The 13,854-nt window shown below is 38.1% G+C and overlaps 1 protein-coding gene across 7 annotated transcripts in view; it reads right to left on the reverse strand.

The window, feature by feature from the left end:
• Positions 1–13,854, reverse strand: part of c1h10orf90 (chromosome 1 C10orf90 homolog) — a 286,251-nt gene that overhangs the window by 16,807 nt on the left and 255,590 nt on the right. For all 7 annotated transcript variants that reach the window (XM_039770097.1, XM_039770090.1, XM_039770059.1 and 4 more), the window contains one exon: positions 6,642–6,741. In XM_039770097.1, coding sequence (XP_039626031.1) covers positions 6,642–6,741 — 100 coding nt within the window. The remainder of the gene's footprint in view (positions 1–6,641; positions 6,742–13,854) is intronic.

A 13,854-nucleotide genomic window follows, 5' to 3' on the forward strand; every position in this document is an offset into this window, starting at 1 on the left:
AGGGAAGACTGCCCCACTGGTAAAGAAAAATCTCATCTTTTTGTTTATTTTGCCAGTGCCTCTGGTGTCAGTCTGTGTCGGGTCGACACCTATATAGCGCCTTTGCCACTATATATATATATATATATATATTAAACCCACTGTCACAGAGGGCTTCTTGATCACGATGGTCGTTTTACCTTTTTCAATCTGCTCACCTGCAAGGAAGGAAGGCTGTTGCAGAGCCTTATTTATTTGTTTGTTTGTTTTTGTCCTTTTTTCCATGTAAATAGTAGTCAAGGCTGTTAAGCCCTATATTTTTTTTTGAAGGGTAGCCTTAATATTTTGTGGACACTTGTTTTCTCATTTTTTCATCACTACATATATATATTTGCACCCTAAGAGCAACGAAAGAGGATTGGATGTAATAAATTGTACCTTCTTTAATTTTAACATTGTGGCATCTCTGAATTGTTTCTTTTTTTTCAACTATGGTCCCGGTCGCTCCCAATTACAAGCAGCACACCTGCAGTTGCAGGTGGGTTACGACAAAGACACAAACAAGAAAAGAGAGCTTGGTAATTTAAGTGAAGTAAAGCAAGAAATGTAAGACAGACTTGATGACCACCCCATTATTCAGGACATCCTGATGAACCCAAAATCTGTGAGTTGTGAAAATGATAGTGTTGGAGGTGAGCTTGGACAGTGCATGAAGACATCTACCAGAAGGCCATTCAAGCTATATTTATCCGTGTGGAGCATGCATTCTGCCATCCATTCTGTCATTTATTATTAACCAGTAACGGTGCAAATACACTTGACTTGAACATTCATAGTTTTCATAGTCTTTCTCTGTAGGTTTACCATTCATTTGCTCAGAGGTAGATGCGCTTGCTGCTTCCGGAGCAGCTCTTCTCTTCTCCAACCTAGCGGCCTGCTTCTTCTCTTCTTTTGTCGGCATCTTTTCGCGTTAAAACTGATTAAGTCAGTGTTTGCATTGCAATTACTTAGTACATTTTCTTTAATTTTTCATTTAAGCTGGCACTTAAGACTTCAATCTGCTTCAAGAATGATTTAAGATAAGAAGAGATAGGAGAAGTGACGGCGAAGGTGGTAGGGATGAGAACGGCACCTGCACATATGCACTATACGGCCGCACAGCTGGTCGATGCCGAAAGCTGATTCTGCAATAACATAAAATAAAAATAAAAAGACGAATAACCTTCGAGGTCAATCATCACCCCAAAAGTAGATGGTAATAGAATGCATCATAACCGAAAAGTTGGTTTTTAAAGACTGCTTAGTTCATTGTGCTTCAACCTCAGTTGTAAAGGATTGTTTTAAGGATCCCATGGGATACCCCTCGCAAACCGTTTCACACGCTGCATATGGCGATTCACCTCGCGAAACATGCCTCTATGAACAGTCAACGTAGCTCGGAGGTACATGACATTAACCTGACCTGCACTGCATGTGGCCTCTACGACAGACGAATATAAATGACGCCATTTTTTCTGTGTTGTCACGTCCGAGTTGGTGGGTGTGGCCCTGCGAGTTGTCGTCGTATCCAATGGTCTTGGAGTTGGTGGGCGTGGCTCTTTCCTGCGTGCGCCATAGGTGTCTCACTTGTCGGCAGCTTAGTGAATCCACGCCTCTTCCGGCGTGCTTTCCATGGTTGTCTTGCCTTAGTGAATTATATAGGGTGGGCCATTTATATGGATACACCTTAATAAAATGGGAATGGTTGGTGATATTAACTTCCTGTTTGTGGCACATTAGTATATGTGAGGGGGGAAACTTTTCAAGATGGGTGGTAACCATGGTGGCCATTTTGAAGTCGGCCATTTTGGATCCAACTTTTGTTTTTTCAATAGGAAGAGGGTCATGTGACACATCAAACTTATTGGGAATTTCACAAGATAAACAATGGTGTGCTTGGTTTTAACGTGACTTTATTCTTTCATGAGTTATTTACAAGTTTCTGACCACTTATAAAATGTGTTCAATGTGCTGTCCATTGTGTTGGATTGTCAATGCAACCCTCTTCTCCCACTCTTCACACACTGATAGCAACACCGCAGGCTTCTAGTATCCGTAGTTTCAGGTGCTGCACATCTTGTATCTTCACAGCATAGACAATTACCTTCAGATGACCCCAAAGATAAAAGTCTTAGGGGGTCATATCGGGAGACCTTGGGGGCCATTCAACTGGCCCACGATGACCAATCCACTTTCCAGGAAACTGTTCATCTAGGAATGCTCGGACCTGACACCCATAATGTGGTGGTGCACCATCTTGCTGGAAAAACTCAGGGAACGTGCCAGCTTCAGTGCATAAAGAGGGAAACACATCATCATGTAGCAATTTCGCATATGCAGTGGCCTTGAGGTTTCCATTGATGAAGAATGGCCCCACTATCTTTGTACCCCATATACCACACCATACCATCAATTTTTTTGTTCCAACAGTCTTGGAGGGATCTATCCAATGTGGGTTAGTGTCACCATTCACATAAAAGTTTGCCTCACTGAACAAAATCTTCTGCGTAAACTGAGGGTCCTGTTCCAATTTTTGTTTTGCCCATTCTGTAAATTCAGTGCGCCGATCTGGGTCATCCTCGTTGAGATGCTGCAGTAGCTGGAGTTTGTAAGGTGCCATTTGTGAGTAGCTAATATCCGCCGAAGGGATGTTCGACTAATGCCACTCTACAGTGACATGCGGTGAGTGCTACGCTGTGGGCTCTTGCTGAATGAAGCTAGGACAGCCACTGATGTTTCTTCATTAGTGACAGTTTTCATGCGTCCACATTTTGGCAAATCCAACACTGAACCAGTTTCACGAAATTAGCAAGCAGTTTGCTAACTGTAACATGGGAGATGGGTGGTCTCGTAGGGTGTCTTGCATTGAAATCTGCTGCAATGACCCGGTTACTGCGTTCACCAGACATCAACACAATTTCTATCCGCTCCTCACGTGTTAACCTCTGCGACATGTCAGTGGCTGTAAACAAAGAGAAACTTGTAAAAAACTCATGAAAGAATAAAGTTACGTTAAAACCAAGCACACCATTGTTTTTCTTGTGAAATTCCCAACAAGTTTAATGTGTCAAATGATCCTCTTCCTATTGAAAAAACAGTTGGATCCAAAATGGCTGACTTCAAAATGGCCACCATGGTCACCACCCATCTTGAAAAGTTTCCCCCCTCACATATACTAATGTGCCACAAACAGGAAGTTAATATCACCAACCATCCCCATTTTATTAAGGTGTATCCATATAAATGGCCCACCCTGTATATATAGATGGTTTTGGGTGGGTTTGTGAAAAGGGATTTAGACTTGTATTTTTTTTTTGTACTTCATTTTCTAATATATATTCATATTTTTCATTAATGATCATGTGTGTTTTTTTCTGTATTATGGTGTGAGATCAGAAAGGAAAGTAGTGTTGGTCACATGTTTCTCGGGTTATTATTGCTGCTACTCTAGTATATAATTAGTAGTATATAATTTTTGCACCTATTTTTGCAGTATGTGAAATTGCCTTTATACTGTGTGCTGCAAGGCTGTTCCTGGCTTACGTGGCCGGCTCTATTGACCATGTAGTTTTGTAGGTTTACCCTTGGGTGTGTATGAGAATACGTAACCTGAACTTTCCAGTTTAACATTGGAGCTTGTAGGCTTCAGCCATTATTCTCAGCATTAAAATGAGATTACAAATTTGCCCTATCAGTTTGAGATTTTTCCAGATAAGGCTATGCAGTGTAGGGCAGTGAAGACCTTCAAAATGTCAGGTGTCATTTCCTCCCTTAAAGGTACCCACTGCAACCTGAAAAAAAAAGCATTATGCTGATCAGATTGGGGTTGAGCAGCACCCTGACCTTCTCCTACCCCTGTGGAGGGCTGTGAGACAGTGACTCTCATGGAGACTTGGGTAACGAGCTCCCCAGTGCCATGGAAATGGTGGTAATAGAAGCTAGGGGAAGGTTATAAGAAAAGGCAGGGAAGAAAAAAAAAACAACAAACAGTTTTATTAAAAGTACCATCTCGGAGAGCTTTGTACACATCATGCTCGTTCGGTTTTGTTTTTTTTTTCTGTTGGTGACAGGCGTGCGCAAAGCTATCGTCAGTATTAAACGTGACACACTGTCCGTACTGTACCATGAGACCATGTGGGTAGGTAGAAGATTGAGTATTAGGGGGGTGCCGTGAGTGTCAGGTTTGTTTTGATGGGAAAGTGTGGGTTTATTGTGGATGTCTTGTGATTTGAGGGTTGGTAATTTAATAAAAGTATCCGTAAAGGGTGCTAACGTCAGTTTTGATTTTGTATTCGTCACTGTTGGGGGATGGATAAAGTGATTGTATCCCCCTCCCAAGAATAAGAATGGAGATGCCTTGGTGAAGCGTATCATTAGGTGGGTTGGTTTTAGCTTATTTAAAGCTGAATAGACAGGAGGAGGGGGGAAAACCGCACTACAGAGAAGTGGTAAACGAGAGTGTTGAAAAACTGAGAGCAAAGTAGAGAGAGATTGTGTGGCTCAGTGGCTGGCGAGTAATGGGTATACATAAAAAAATGATAACCCCTGTAAGCCAGTGATGACCCCGGATTTGTTCTTTTTTATGAGGGAGTCTTATTGGTTCTATTTAGAGGTTGGGCTGCAACAGAGCCTATATTTTTTGGACTTTATAATTAATTAATTAATTAATCTTTTTTTCACTGTATACTGTATATGGTTGCACCCTAAGACAGATTGAAAAGGATTGTATGCAACTTCTTTAGTTTTAACATCTTGACATCTTAGCATTTTTTTTTCTTTTTCAACTACACTCCCAGTCTGTCCCAACTAAAAGCTGCACACCTACAGTTGCCAGTGAGTTACAACAAGGGCCACCAAGGAAATCTTAACAAGTGTTCCTTCCATTTCATGAAAAGATGCCATTGATATGATAACCTTTGTTTCAAAGCAGAGGTACGTAGAAAATAGTCCAATCAATTGTTTGCTTGCCTTGTGCTGCCCAGCAAACACCTGGGTATAATGGGGTTAGCATTGCCACTGGACAGCCACGTTCTTTCTCACTTCAAAATCATTTGGTTCTAAACTTAAGGTTTTGCTGTTTCAGTTTAAGCAGTTCAAAGCCAGTATATTTCCCTGGGTAGCCAGTGGTTGTGAGACGGTCAATTTAATTAATATTTAAATCTACTGTATATTGTTGATTTCTGTCAAATGATAACATTGATTTTTTTGTGACATGAACAGTGCATGGACTTGCTAGCCATTTGCAAATGACTAGGAATACTGTAGATGTTATCTGTGAGACAGGTTAATGTTTATGTTAGAGAAGTCGGCACACATATGCATAAAATAAAAATAAATAAAATTCTGTTATGCCAAAAACAACATTTGGATGTAGCATGTACTCACTTGGAGAATTCCATTTAGGTACTGTACAATTCAAAAAGATTTCAGCAAAAAAAAAGATAGACATCATGAAAAACTTACAGATGCAAAGGTTTCTCCTATCCTTCTTTTTGCCATGCCCTTGAACTGTGACAAGGAAAATAAGCAAGTAATAGAAGTAACAGAGCCACAACTAGTTAAGCATTATCTTTGTAGTGCCTTGTACAGTGCCATATTTTTAGCTTAGTTGTATGAGGTGCACACTGAAAACAAGCCATAACCAAGTCATATTACCTCAATCCAGTGTCTGAATGTGACACTATATACAGTATTTTAATAAGGTAGCTTAATTAATATTCTGCTTTGTGCGAATATCCACCCATTGTTTAGTTTGCAAAACACTTTCGTTTCTTACCCTAGGGAGCAGGAGACTATTTTGGCAGCAACAGTACAAAACTATCAGCATGACCAGCATGTTTGTACATCTCCAAAAGGTCCAGTAAGATTAGCCAACTAGTCTAACTTCATCTATTTAGACTGTGGGCCGAAAGTGAAGGTCTGAAGACATATACAAATAGAAAGGTGAGGAATTCATCTGATCTGGAACTTCCCCGTGTCTCCTCTAGGTGTCTGGTTTCAAAATGTCAGCCTGGTGTACTGTGCTATCCCTCACTGGGTCTGTTAAAGTGTAATCATCAGACACCATCAGCCTGTAGATTTTACCTTAAGTCACACTGTTCTGTATTTCTGTTAGCTTGGCAAAATGCCTTCTAATGTTGTTCAAAGACTGAACATCAAGTAAGTTGGTCTAGTTGATTGAACAGTCAAGACAAATGTGACCTACCACCATTGCAAAATTTGGTATCTGTGCCTTCATTCAGAGTAGTTACGTTTGATAATAGTGACCATATCCCACCCCTGGGAACCCATACTATGGTTGGCCTAGTATGGCATCAATTGAAAACCTTTTCAGCACAGTTGAAAAGTGTGTTCTATAAAAATATCTCTCTCTGCATTAAATAGAAAAGACACCAAAAACATTCTAAGATGGTGCTGCTGAGTTTCATTGTGATAGTCCTGATCTGCAGGCTACTCAGTGGTACATTTTTTTTAAACCAGTTGGTCCGGTGGCAGGAATCCCTTTTTCTTCTGTGTTAAATGGAAACATTATTTTCCCTGAAACTGCTGCTTTCATTTGAGCCCAAGAGGCAAGATTTGAATGTGACCCATGTCTCTGTCTGTCATGCACAGCAAAAGGTTACCTTTTTAAACAGCTCAGCCCGCAGTCTGTTAGTCTGGGAAAACACTTTTCTCTTTTCCTCTTCCTTTTTCTTTTTCACTTCAGGCAGCTGGTTGTAAATCCTGGCAGTATTTGCAAGCACAAGAAAACACATTTCAAATTTAGCAGTGAATAGACAGACCAGTGAGCCCTGTTAAAAAACGATGCCATGTCTGCGTCATAAATCAGACGTTCATCCAGGGGACCTATCATTGAAATAAAGGAGGTTTTAGCAAGTGTGTATTACCCAGGGCAGAATGCTTTATTGAATGATAAAAAAGCATGTACATACACGATTTGTTGTCCTTACTGAAATTTCATGTGCCTGGGTGCTGTGATGCAACACACTTAAATAATCAAAGCAGCCACATTTTTAAGTGGGTTACATGGGATTTGCTTTAGCTCTCGGCTTGCTATTTTTATTTACTTCTTCTGGACATTACATTAGTGCTTTTGGTTAGTGCAAAATCTTGTAAACATTGTAAATTTTATAATAAAGTACACATTTGAGCCCACTGTTTTCAGGTGGTGGTCATGACCACCTGCTGTGTCTTCTAATTGAGTGCTTAATCACTGGAGAGCACACCGAATTAAAACAATAACTGTCAGGCAAAATGCTCACAAAGCATGAGAGTGACATCTCCCTGGGTACAGAATTAAACCGACTAGCAGATTGTTTGCTGAAAGGCGGAATTGGAATGTCAGCTGTCACTTCCGTTTTAGTGGCTGCATTATTGAATCCCTATCAGATCTGCAGCCGAGCTGAAGATTCTGGCCGATATGGTCCACAAGATCTCACTAGTGTTAGTATGTGGTGTTCTCTGCAAGCTCGGTTGTGGTCTGCGCATTTCTTATGTGTGGGCCAGTAATTATAATCGATTTGAAAGTGTCACTTGAGAAGCTTGTTATTTTACATTCAGGGTGTTACTCGTGAATAAGACTTGAAGTGTAATGAAAAAACAATGGAAACTGTCAGTCACAGAGTAGAGGACCGTAAAAATGGATGTATTTTGCATGTAATTTGGTAAAGTTGTTTTATTTATTCAATGAGTTACTTTAAAAAGCCAGAACATAGTGGGACATAAAATGATACAAGTGGTGAGGGTGGCTTTTAGTTTTAGGGCTGACTTGACATTAGAATGTAAATTTACCACAAACATGCAATATAATAAATTGTAGCACAGCATCTTTGTATAAAACAGGGAAGATGAATGGCCATACCAAGACATTATAGATCTCTCTACAAAATGCCGAGACTTTGCACTGTAAATTAGGTTTTAGTGATTCAGTTCCAGACAGTGACCCACTGTGTAGCTCTGAACAAGTCACCTAATCTATCTGTGCTCCAACTGTAAGAAATATATACGTCATATTCTTATCTGGTAAATATCTTCTATGAGGGTATATAGGCAATAGTTACATAATGTACACAGCATCGCCAAATGTGTACCATCTAATTCAGGATGGCATGAGGTCAGAAGGCTGTCATAGCACCAGGCAGAAACCATTCCTGTAAATTGCACCAGTCCCTTGGACAGTCTAATCTGGAACTCTCTCATACCCACACACAATTGTCACAATTTGGAATTGCCAATTTATGTAACATGCATGACTTTGTGGTTGGAGAAGGGAAACTAGAGTAACCAAAGTGAAGTCCACACAGAGACAAGGAGAATGTGCATACTCCAATCCAGAATTATGGGTCCATGAGGCAGTAGCTCCTGCCACTGCACCATCATATCACTCATACAGTAGAATGAGTGGCAAAGCATCTTGATCAAAAACACTTTATATCAATGATATATTATAATGTTACAAATGAATTGTGGTCACATTTGTTTACTTGTTTATAGTCATCCAATGAGCCTTGGGTAACCTCATAGCCTACAGTCTTGAAGTTTTAGATGTGGTGCATTATTGACAAAAACTTGGGTAGATTTGCAGGTTACTGGACTTGAGAGCTTGATCTAATGATTAGCCAATCAGGTTTCGATTGGTTAGCCATTTTAATATTCTCATCACTTCCAAACCTCAAAGAAAGGGCACTAAACATGTTAAATAAATAGTCTGAGATTTTAAAGTCTTCTACTCTTCTATCCTAGATTATAGGCTAAATTTTCTTTTGCAGAATTTAGGGTAGTTTGGGGAATCAAAATAATGTATAAGTATTGTATTGGAGCCTTCACATCAATATATTCAACACGTACCATTTATTTATGTAAAGTAGCAACAGCCTACATTCATTATTTAAAAAAAATTGTCTTACAAACTCCAAGCAGTTTTTAATAAAGTCATTTGAAAGCAATATGAAAAGAAGAATAAACATTTTGTTGTATTTCAAATCCTTGTTTCATATCCTTTTTTTCATTTTTATGTTATGTATTTATGTGAATGTTACTCTTGTTCATTAGTTGCATTATTCTTTATTTTTAATTAAGTCTCTAAGTCTTTGTCAAGAGTTGGGACCACCTGCCTATCACCATCAGGGACTCGCCTCTCCCCAGGGACTTAAAATGGTAAAGTTTTCCCACAGTTCCTGGTGGTTCATATTGAAGGTGCTTGAGAGTTGTTGGTGAGTTATTGAGTTTCTACTGTTGCCTTATATTTTTAGGCAACTCCATTTTTTCTTTAGTGCTCTACAGGGCTTCATTCTTGTCGAAAGAACATGTTTGTGAGAATAAACTTTTTATTTTGTACAGATCCTGTGTTTACCCTTATATCTAGCTTGGGTCTGATGGTATATCCCCCTCTAGTGGGCATTTTTGAGACTCACACACCATACCGATTTTACGATGTAATAAAAATGTTATGTTTGAAATCAAGTGTGGCACAATTTTAAAACTAGTAAATGTAGTCCTTAATGTGTAGGAAGCAATGCCTGTGCAGAAAATGCTTAAGAAGAAAAACATACACACTGTGGTAGACTATTGTAACATCATTTGAAATGAACGGTAAGCTAGCAAATTAACTTTTGTGCTTTGTGAGTTATTGCAGTTATGTCTCTGGAATATATTTTTTTATCAAAGCATTATAGTGTAACAGATATATTGTTTCATACTGGAGAGTGAGATATCTATTTTACTGTCACTATCACATTCAAGTCTTAATTTTAAAAAGCAGAAGTATTTTGTTAAAGAACATTATTCTAATTCTTTTAAAGAAAATGTACAGGACTTTACTCTCAAGCGTCACCTTTTCACTGTGTAACTCTCTAGGGGAAGCACAATGAACAAAATTTCGGATTGCAACCCATTTTCTCTATGCTCCTTTGTTAGTACATTAAAGCTTGTGCTGTGAAAAGGCGATAGCATTTGTGTGCACCATTTCTGCTGCTGATACACGTGCTTCTATTTACTAATATGAGAAAAGGCTAATTTAAGAACTGAAGGTTTGTAAATATTTATCCTTTTGATAACTATTTGATAATTGACCTGTTGGAATTTTGTTTGTGCCTGCCTATTTTCTTCTCATATTATTATTTTTCTTATCATTTCATGTTGTTAGTTGAAAATCCGGTTAAGATTAGGGCCATACGTGTGGGTAGGCTCCACTTTTGACTAACTTTCAGGTGCCGCTGCTAATGGTAGTGCAGTCACCGGAGGCAAATTAAAATACACAATTAGCCTCACTTCACTGAGGAATTGCCTTTAGGCACACTTTCAGAGGCCCAGCTGTCTGGTGGGTTACAAAGGTCTAGATTTTTAAAGTATGTTCTTATGTTTCAGATTGTGAGTTTAGTTTTTCTTAATTTTTGATCTTTGGCTTTAGTTTTTTTCAAATTAATTTCTGACCCAGTTGTTCCTGTATTTTAGGGTTATTTAATTAGAACTTCATACTCTTCCATTCATTTCCTAGTTTAGTTTCTTTTGGGTCTTCTATTTATTTTACTAGTTTAGGGGTTGATCTTAAATTCATTAATTCATTAAGGTTTATTTGTGACATTCTTGTTGCCTTTTTTTTTAGTTTTGTTTAGTTTTTTGATATCAATTTTTGTTCAATGTTAATGAATTATTGCTAATTTTATTATTCATTGTTGCAGAAGACAGGAAGATACAGAAAAAGATGATCTGTTGTGGCCACCCCTAACTGGAGCAGCCCGAAAGAAGAAGAAGGTATGTTTAAGTATAACCAGTGAAACAGGAAGTCATTGATCGCCACTTAAGAGCTCCTAAAGATTCAGGTGTGCTTTTAAAAGATAAAATATGAATGGGAATATATAGTAAGTAGATTTTGCCAATGAGAATATCCACAGTTGCCAATAATTGTAACTCATGTATTTTGACAAAAAATGTTTAATTGTTTTCTTTGAATAATTTTATGTCAGTGAAAAGTAGGATTTCTGTCATAATCTGAGTATAAGAATAAGTTTAGTGAGCCTTTTTTCTTGCCTTTACCAAGGATGCCAATATGTCTTTAAGGTTTTTAGGGTTGGGTTTTCATGTTTTTGCCTTTCACAGTGTGGTCTCAGTACATTAATTTTGGTTTACAGATAGATAACATTAACCACCTAAATGTATCACTGTGGTTTAGCTTTAGCACTTCTTACAATCTGTGTCTATGAAACAGACAATGTGCAGCAATTTCAGCAAACAAAGTTCTTTTTTTTTAAGAATGTTGGATTTTATCCGTTTCCACTGCCCCAAAGTCCCACGGGGTAAAAACTGCTGTTATAGACTATTGGCCCTGTCTTTAGAAATGGTACAAGTGATACATTTTGGCATTGCGTTATGATTTTTTTGTTTACTGGCTTATTATATCCGGTTGAATGCTCTGGTCATTGTTCTGAATGGATTGGTGCTATATGTGACAGCTGACATTTCTGTATTTTTCCAAGATGTTTTATGCAATTTCTAGAGTCACTGGGGGGTCATGATGATTATTCATTATTCATATTTTGTCATTTAATAGAAAACATAAGTGGATGTGGATTTAATCATTTGCACGTACTGTTTTATGTGAAAATGCTATCATTAAACATGAATCCAGTTATATTGTATACACTTTTTACTTTGCCTTACTTGACTTTTCAAAGCTAACTTATATTCAGCTATTTCAGTTCACTAACTTTTATAACAGGGAGCAGAAAGGCTGCTTTCAAAAATGCCAATTGAAATGCTTATCTTGATGTAAGGCCCCGGGTGTGAGTTTTTTTCTTTTTTAATTCTATTATTATTGTGTAAGTTTCCTTTGAAATATATAACCCATACAGTCAAACTGCAAAACAAAAGATTCACATGTCAAAAAACAGTGTTTTAAAAGCAAAGCTCAGGTGGCTGATTCTATATGAGCTTACAATAAGAAACATCGAAATGTTTTCTTGAGTTTTAAATGCAGTGCAATTCAAGTGCTAATGAATTATTGATGAAATGCATTTAAACATGGGCTTCTCTCATGAGAAATCAGGGCAGCTATAACCTGATCCCTCCAGATTCCCAAACATTTGTTTGTCCTGCCTCCATTGAGCATTCAAAAAACTGCTCGGATAAGCTTCATATAATTACAGTCTTTAACTGCAAGACCTAGACAATGTGATTTACGATGATTGATTCAGAAACATTAAATTGAAAACTGGATAGCACTATAAGGTTTGGGGTTTGTAAAAGATTGCAAATGGTTACAAATTTCAGAAAAAAAATCTATGAATATGTAAAAAGATGTTGTAAGGTATTGCTAGAATAAAAAAGGGGATGCCTGACAGGGAAGAATTAGAGGAAGGAACATCCATTCAGGCAGTCAAATGGCACTTCTGCACACCAGTATGCTTATACTTGAGTGCTGGACCCCATGACTGTATGGGTATTCGAGAAAATAATACTGCAGGACCACCCCTGTGATAGAAACTCTGAGGGATTGGAGGGGAGGGGTTCTACGGTTTATTAGAAAGAGCAGGCAGCCAAAAGCTGCTATAGCTGATCCTTTAAAACCCTCACTAGGGCTCAGAGATGCATCCAGATGTCATTGTAGCCTGGTGGTCAGGGTAACTTTATAGGCCTGATCTCTGAAATAGATCATGAGATGGGCCAGAAGTGAATCCTTTGTGGTAGTTATAGTATAGAGCCTCGAATTATAAGGTGAGTTTTCGGGGTGAGGATATTTCCCCTTGGGATTAATAAAGTATCTATCTATCTATCTATCTATCTATCTATCTATCTATCTATCTATCTATCTATTACTGGTTATGAGGTAGAGTAGGGCATTTTTTATTTATTTCATTTCATTCTATGCTTTGTGTTCTCCTGTTGACAATACTTCTAACTGATTATTGCTCCACTAACTTTGTCATTTTAGTTTTTTTGTCTCTCTCTCTCTTTAGCATTCTACAGGATACACTTTATTCACTAATTAATAAACAGTGGGTGATAATTATGTAATCAACATGCTGTGAAGAGTGTTTATATATAATAATGTAGTAAGCCACCTGAACATAACCACTAGTGCTAAGAGGCTATTAATTGAATGTGTATCAGTATAATACAGAATAAGCATACTGAGAGTGCTTATAATAGAAATAATCATTCTAAAATTACATAATAATTATACAATATGATGTCATTTCTTAATATAACTTTCATAATGAAACATAATTATTATACACTGCTTATACAAATAATACATATTAAAAACAATGAACAAAATGTTAAGCTATTATACAGTAGTATTAGGGCATTAAAAGGATTTTAGTCATACAATAGTAGCGGAAGGTCCAAGGAAGCCATCAGTAATGGTGTCTAAAGTTGTGGCTTTACTAGGGTAAAGCTTAATAGGATGGGATAACACCAAAATACAAAATAAACAAAAGGGAATTAACATCCGTAGTGTGTGGCTGGGTCTGCCTACACCGGTGTTGATCCCAGTCTGCTGTGTGATGTGGCTCATCTGTTTGACATTGTCAAAGCATACAAAAATTTCTTTCAGCTTCCATCTTTCATCCTCCCTCTTTTGCCCCTTGTATTTCAGCCTGACATCTCTTCCTTCCACCAGTGAAGCATAGCCAGTTTATCTCCCATTTCTAAGCTCACAGATTTTCTGTTTCAGGGTGGCTTTAAAGCTCCTGGAGTCACTAGTTAAGACTCATGTCTTGGATCAGGAGTGGAAACATGAGGGTACTTTGGTGAGAACACTGAAACAACCACCTACATTAGGCAGATTTCTTGAAAGGACAATAAGATCAGGCACATATGCCACCTCCAAACAGG

This window comes from Polypterus senegalus, chromosome 1, assembly GCF_016835505.1.
Source record: "Polypterus senegalus isolate Bchr_013 chromosome 1, ASM1683550v1, whole genome shotgun sequence".
In the NCBI taxonomy this organism is placed as follows: Eukaryota; Metazoa; Chordata; class Cladistia; order Polypteriformes; family Polypteridae; genus Polypterus; species Polypterus senegalus.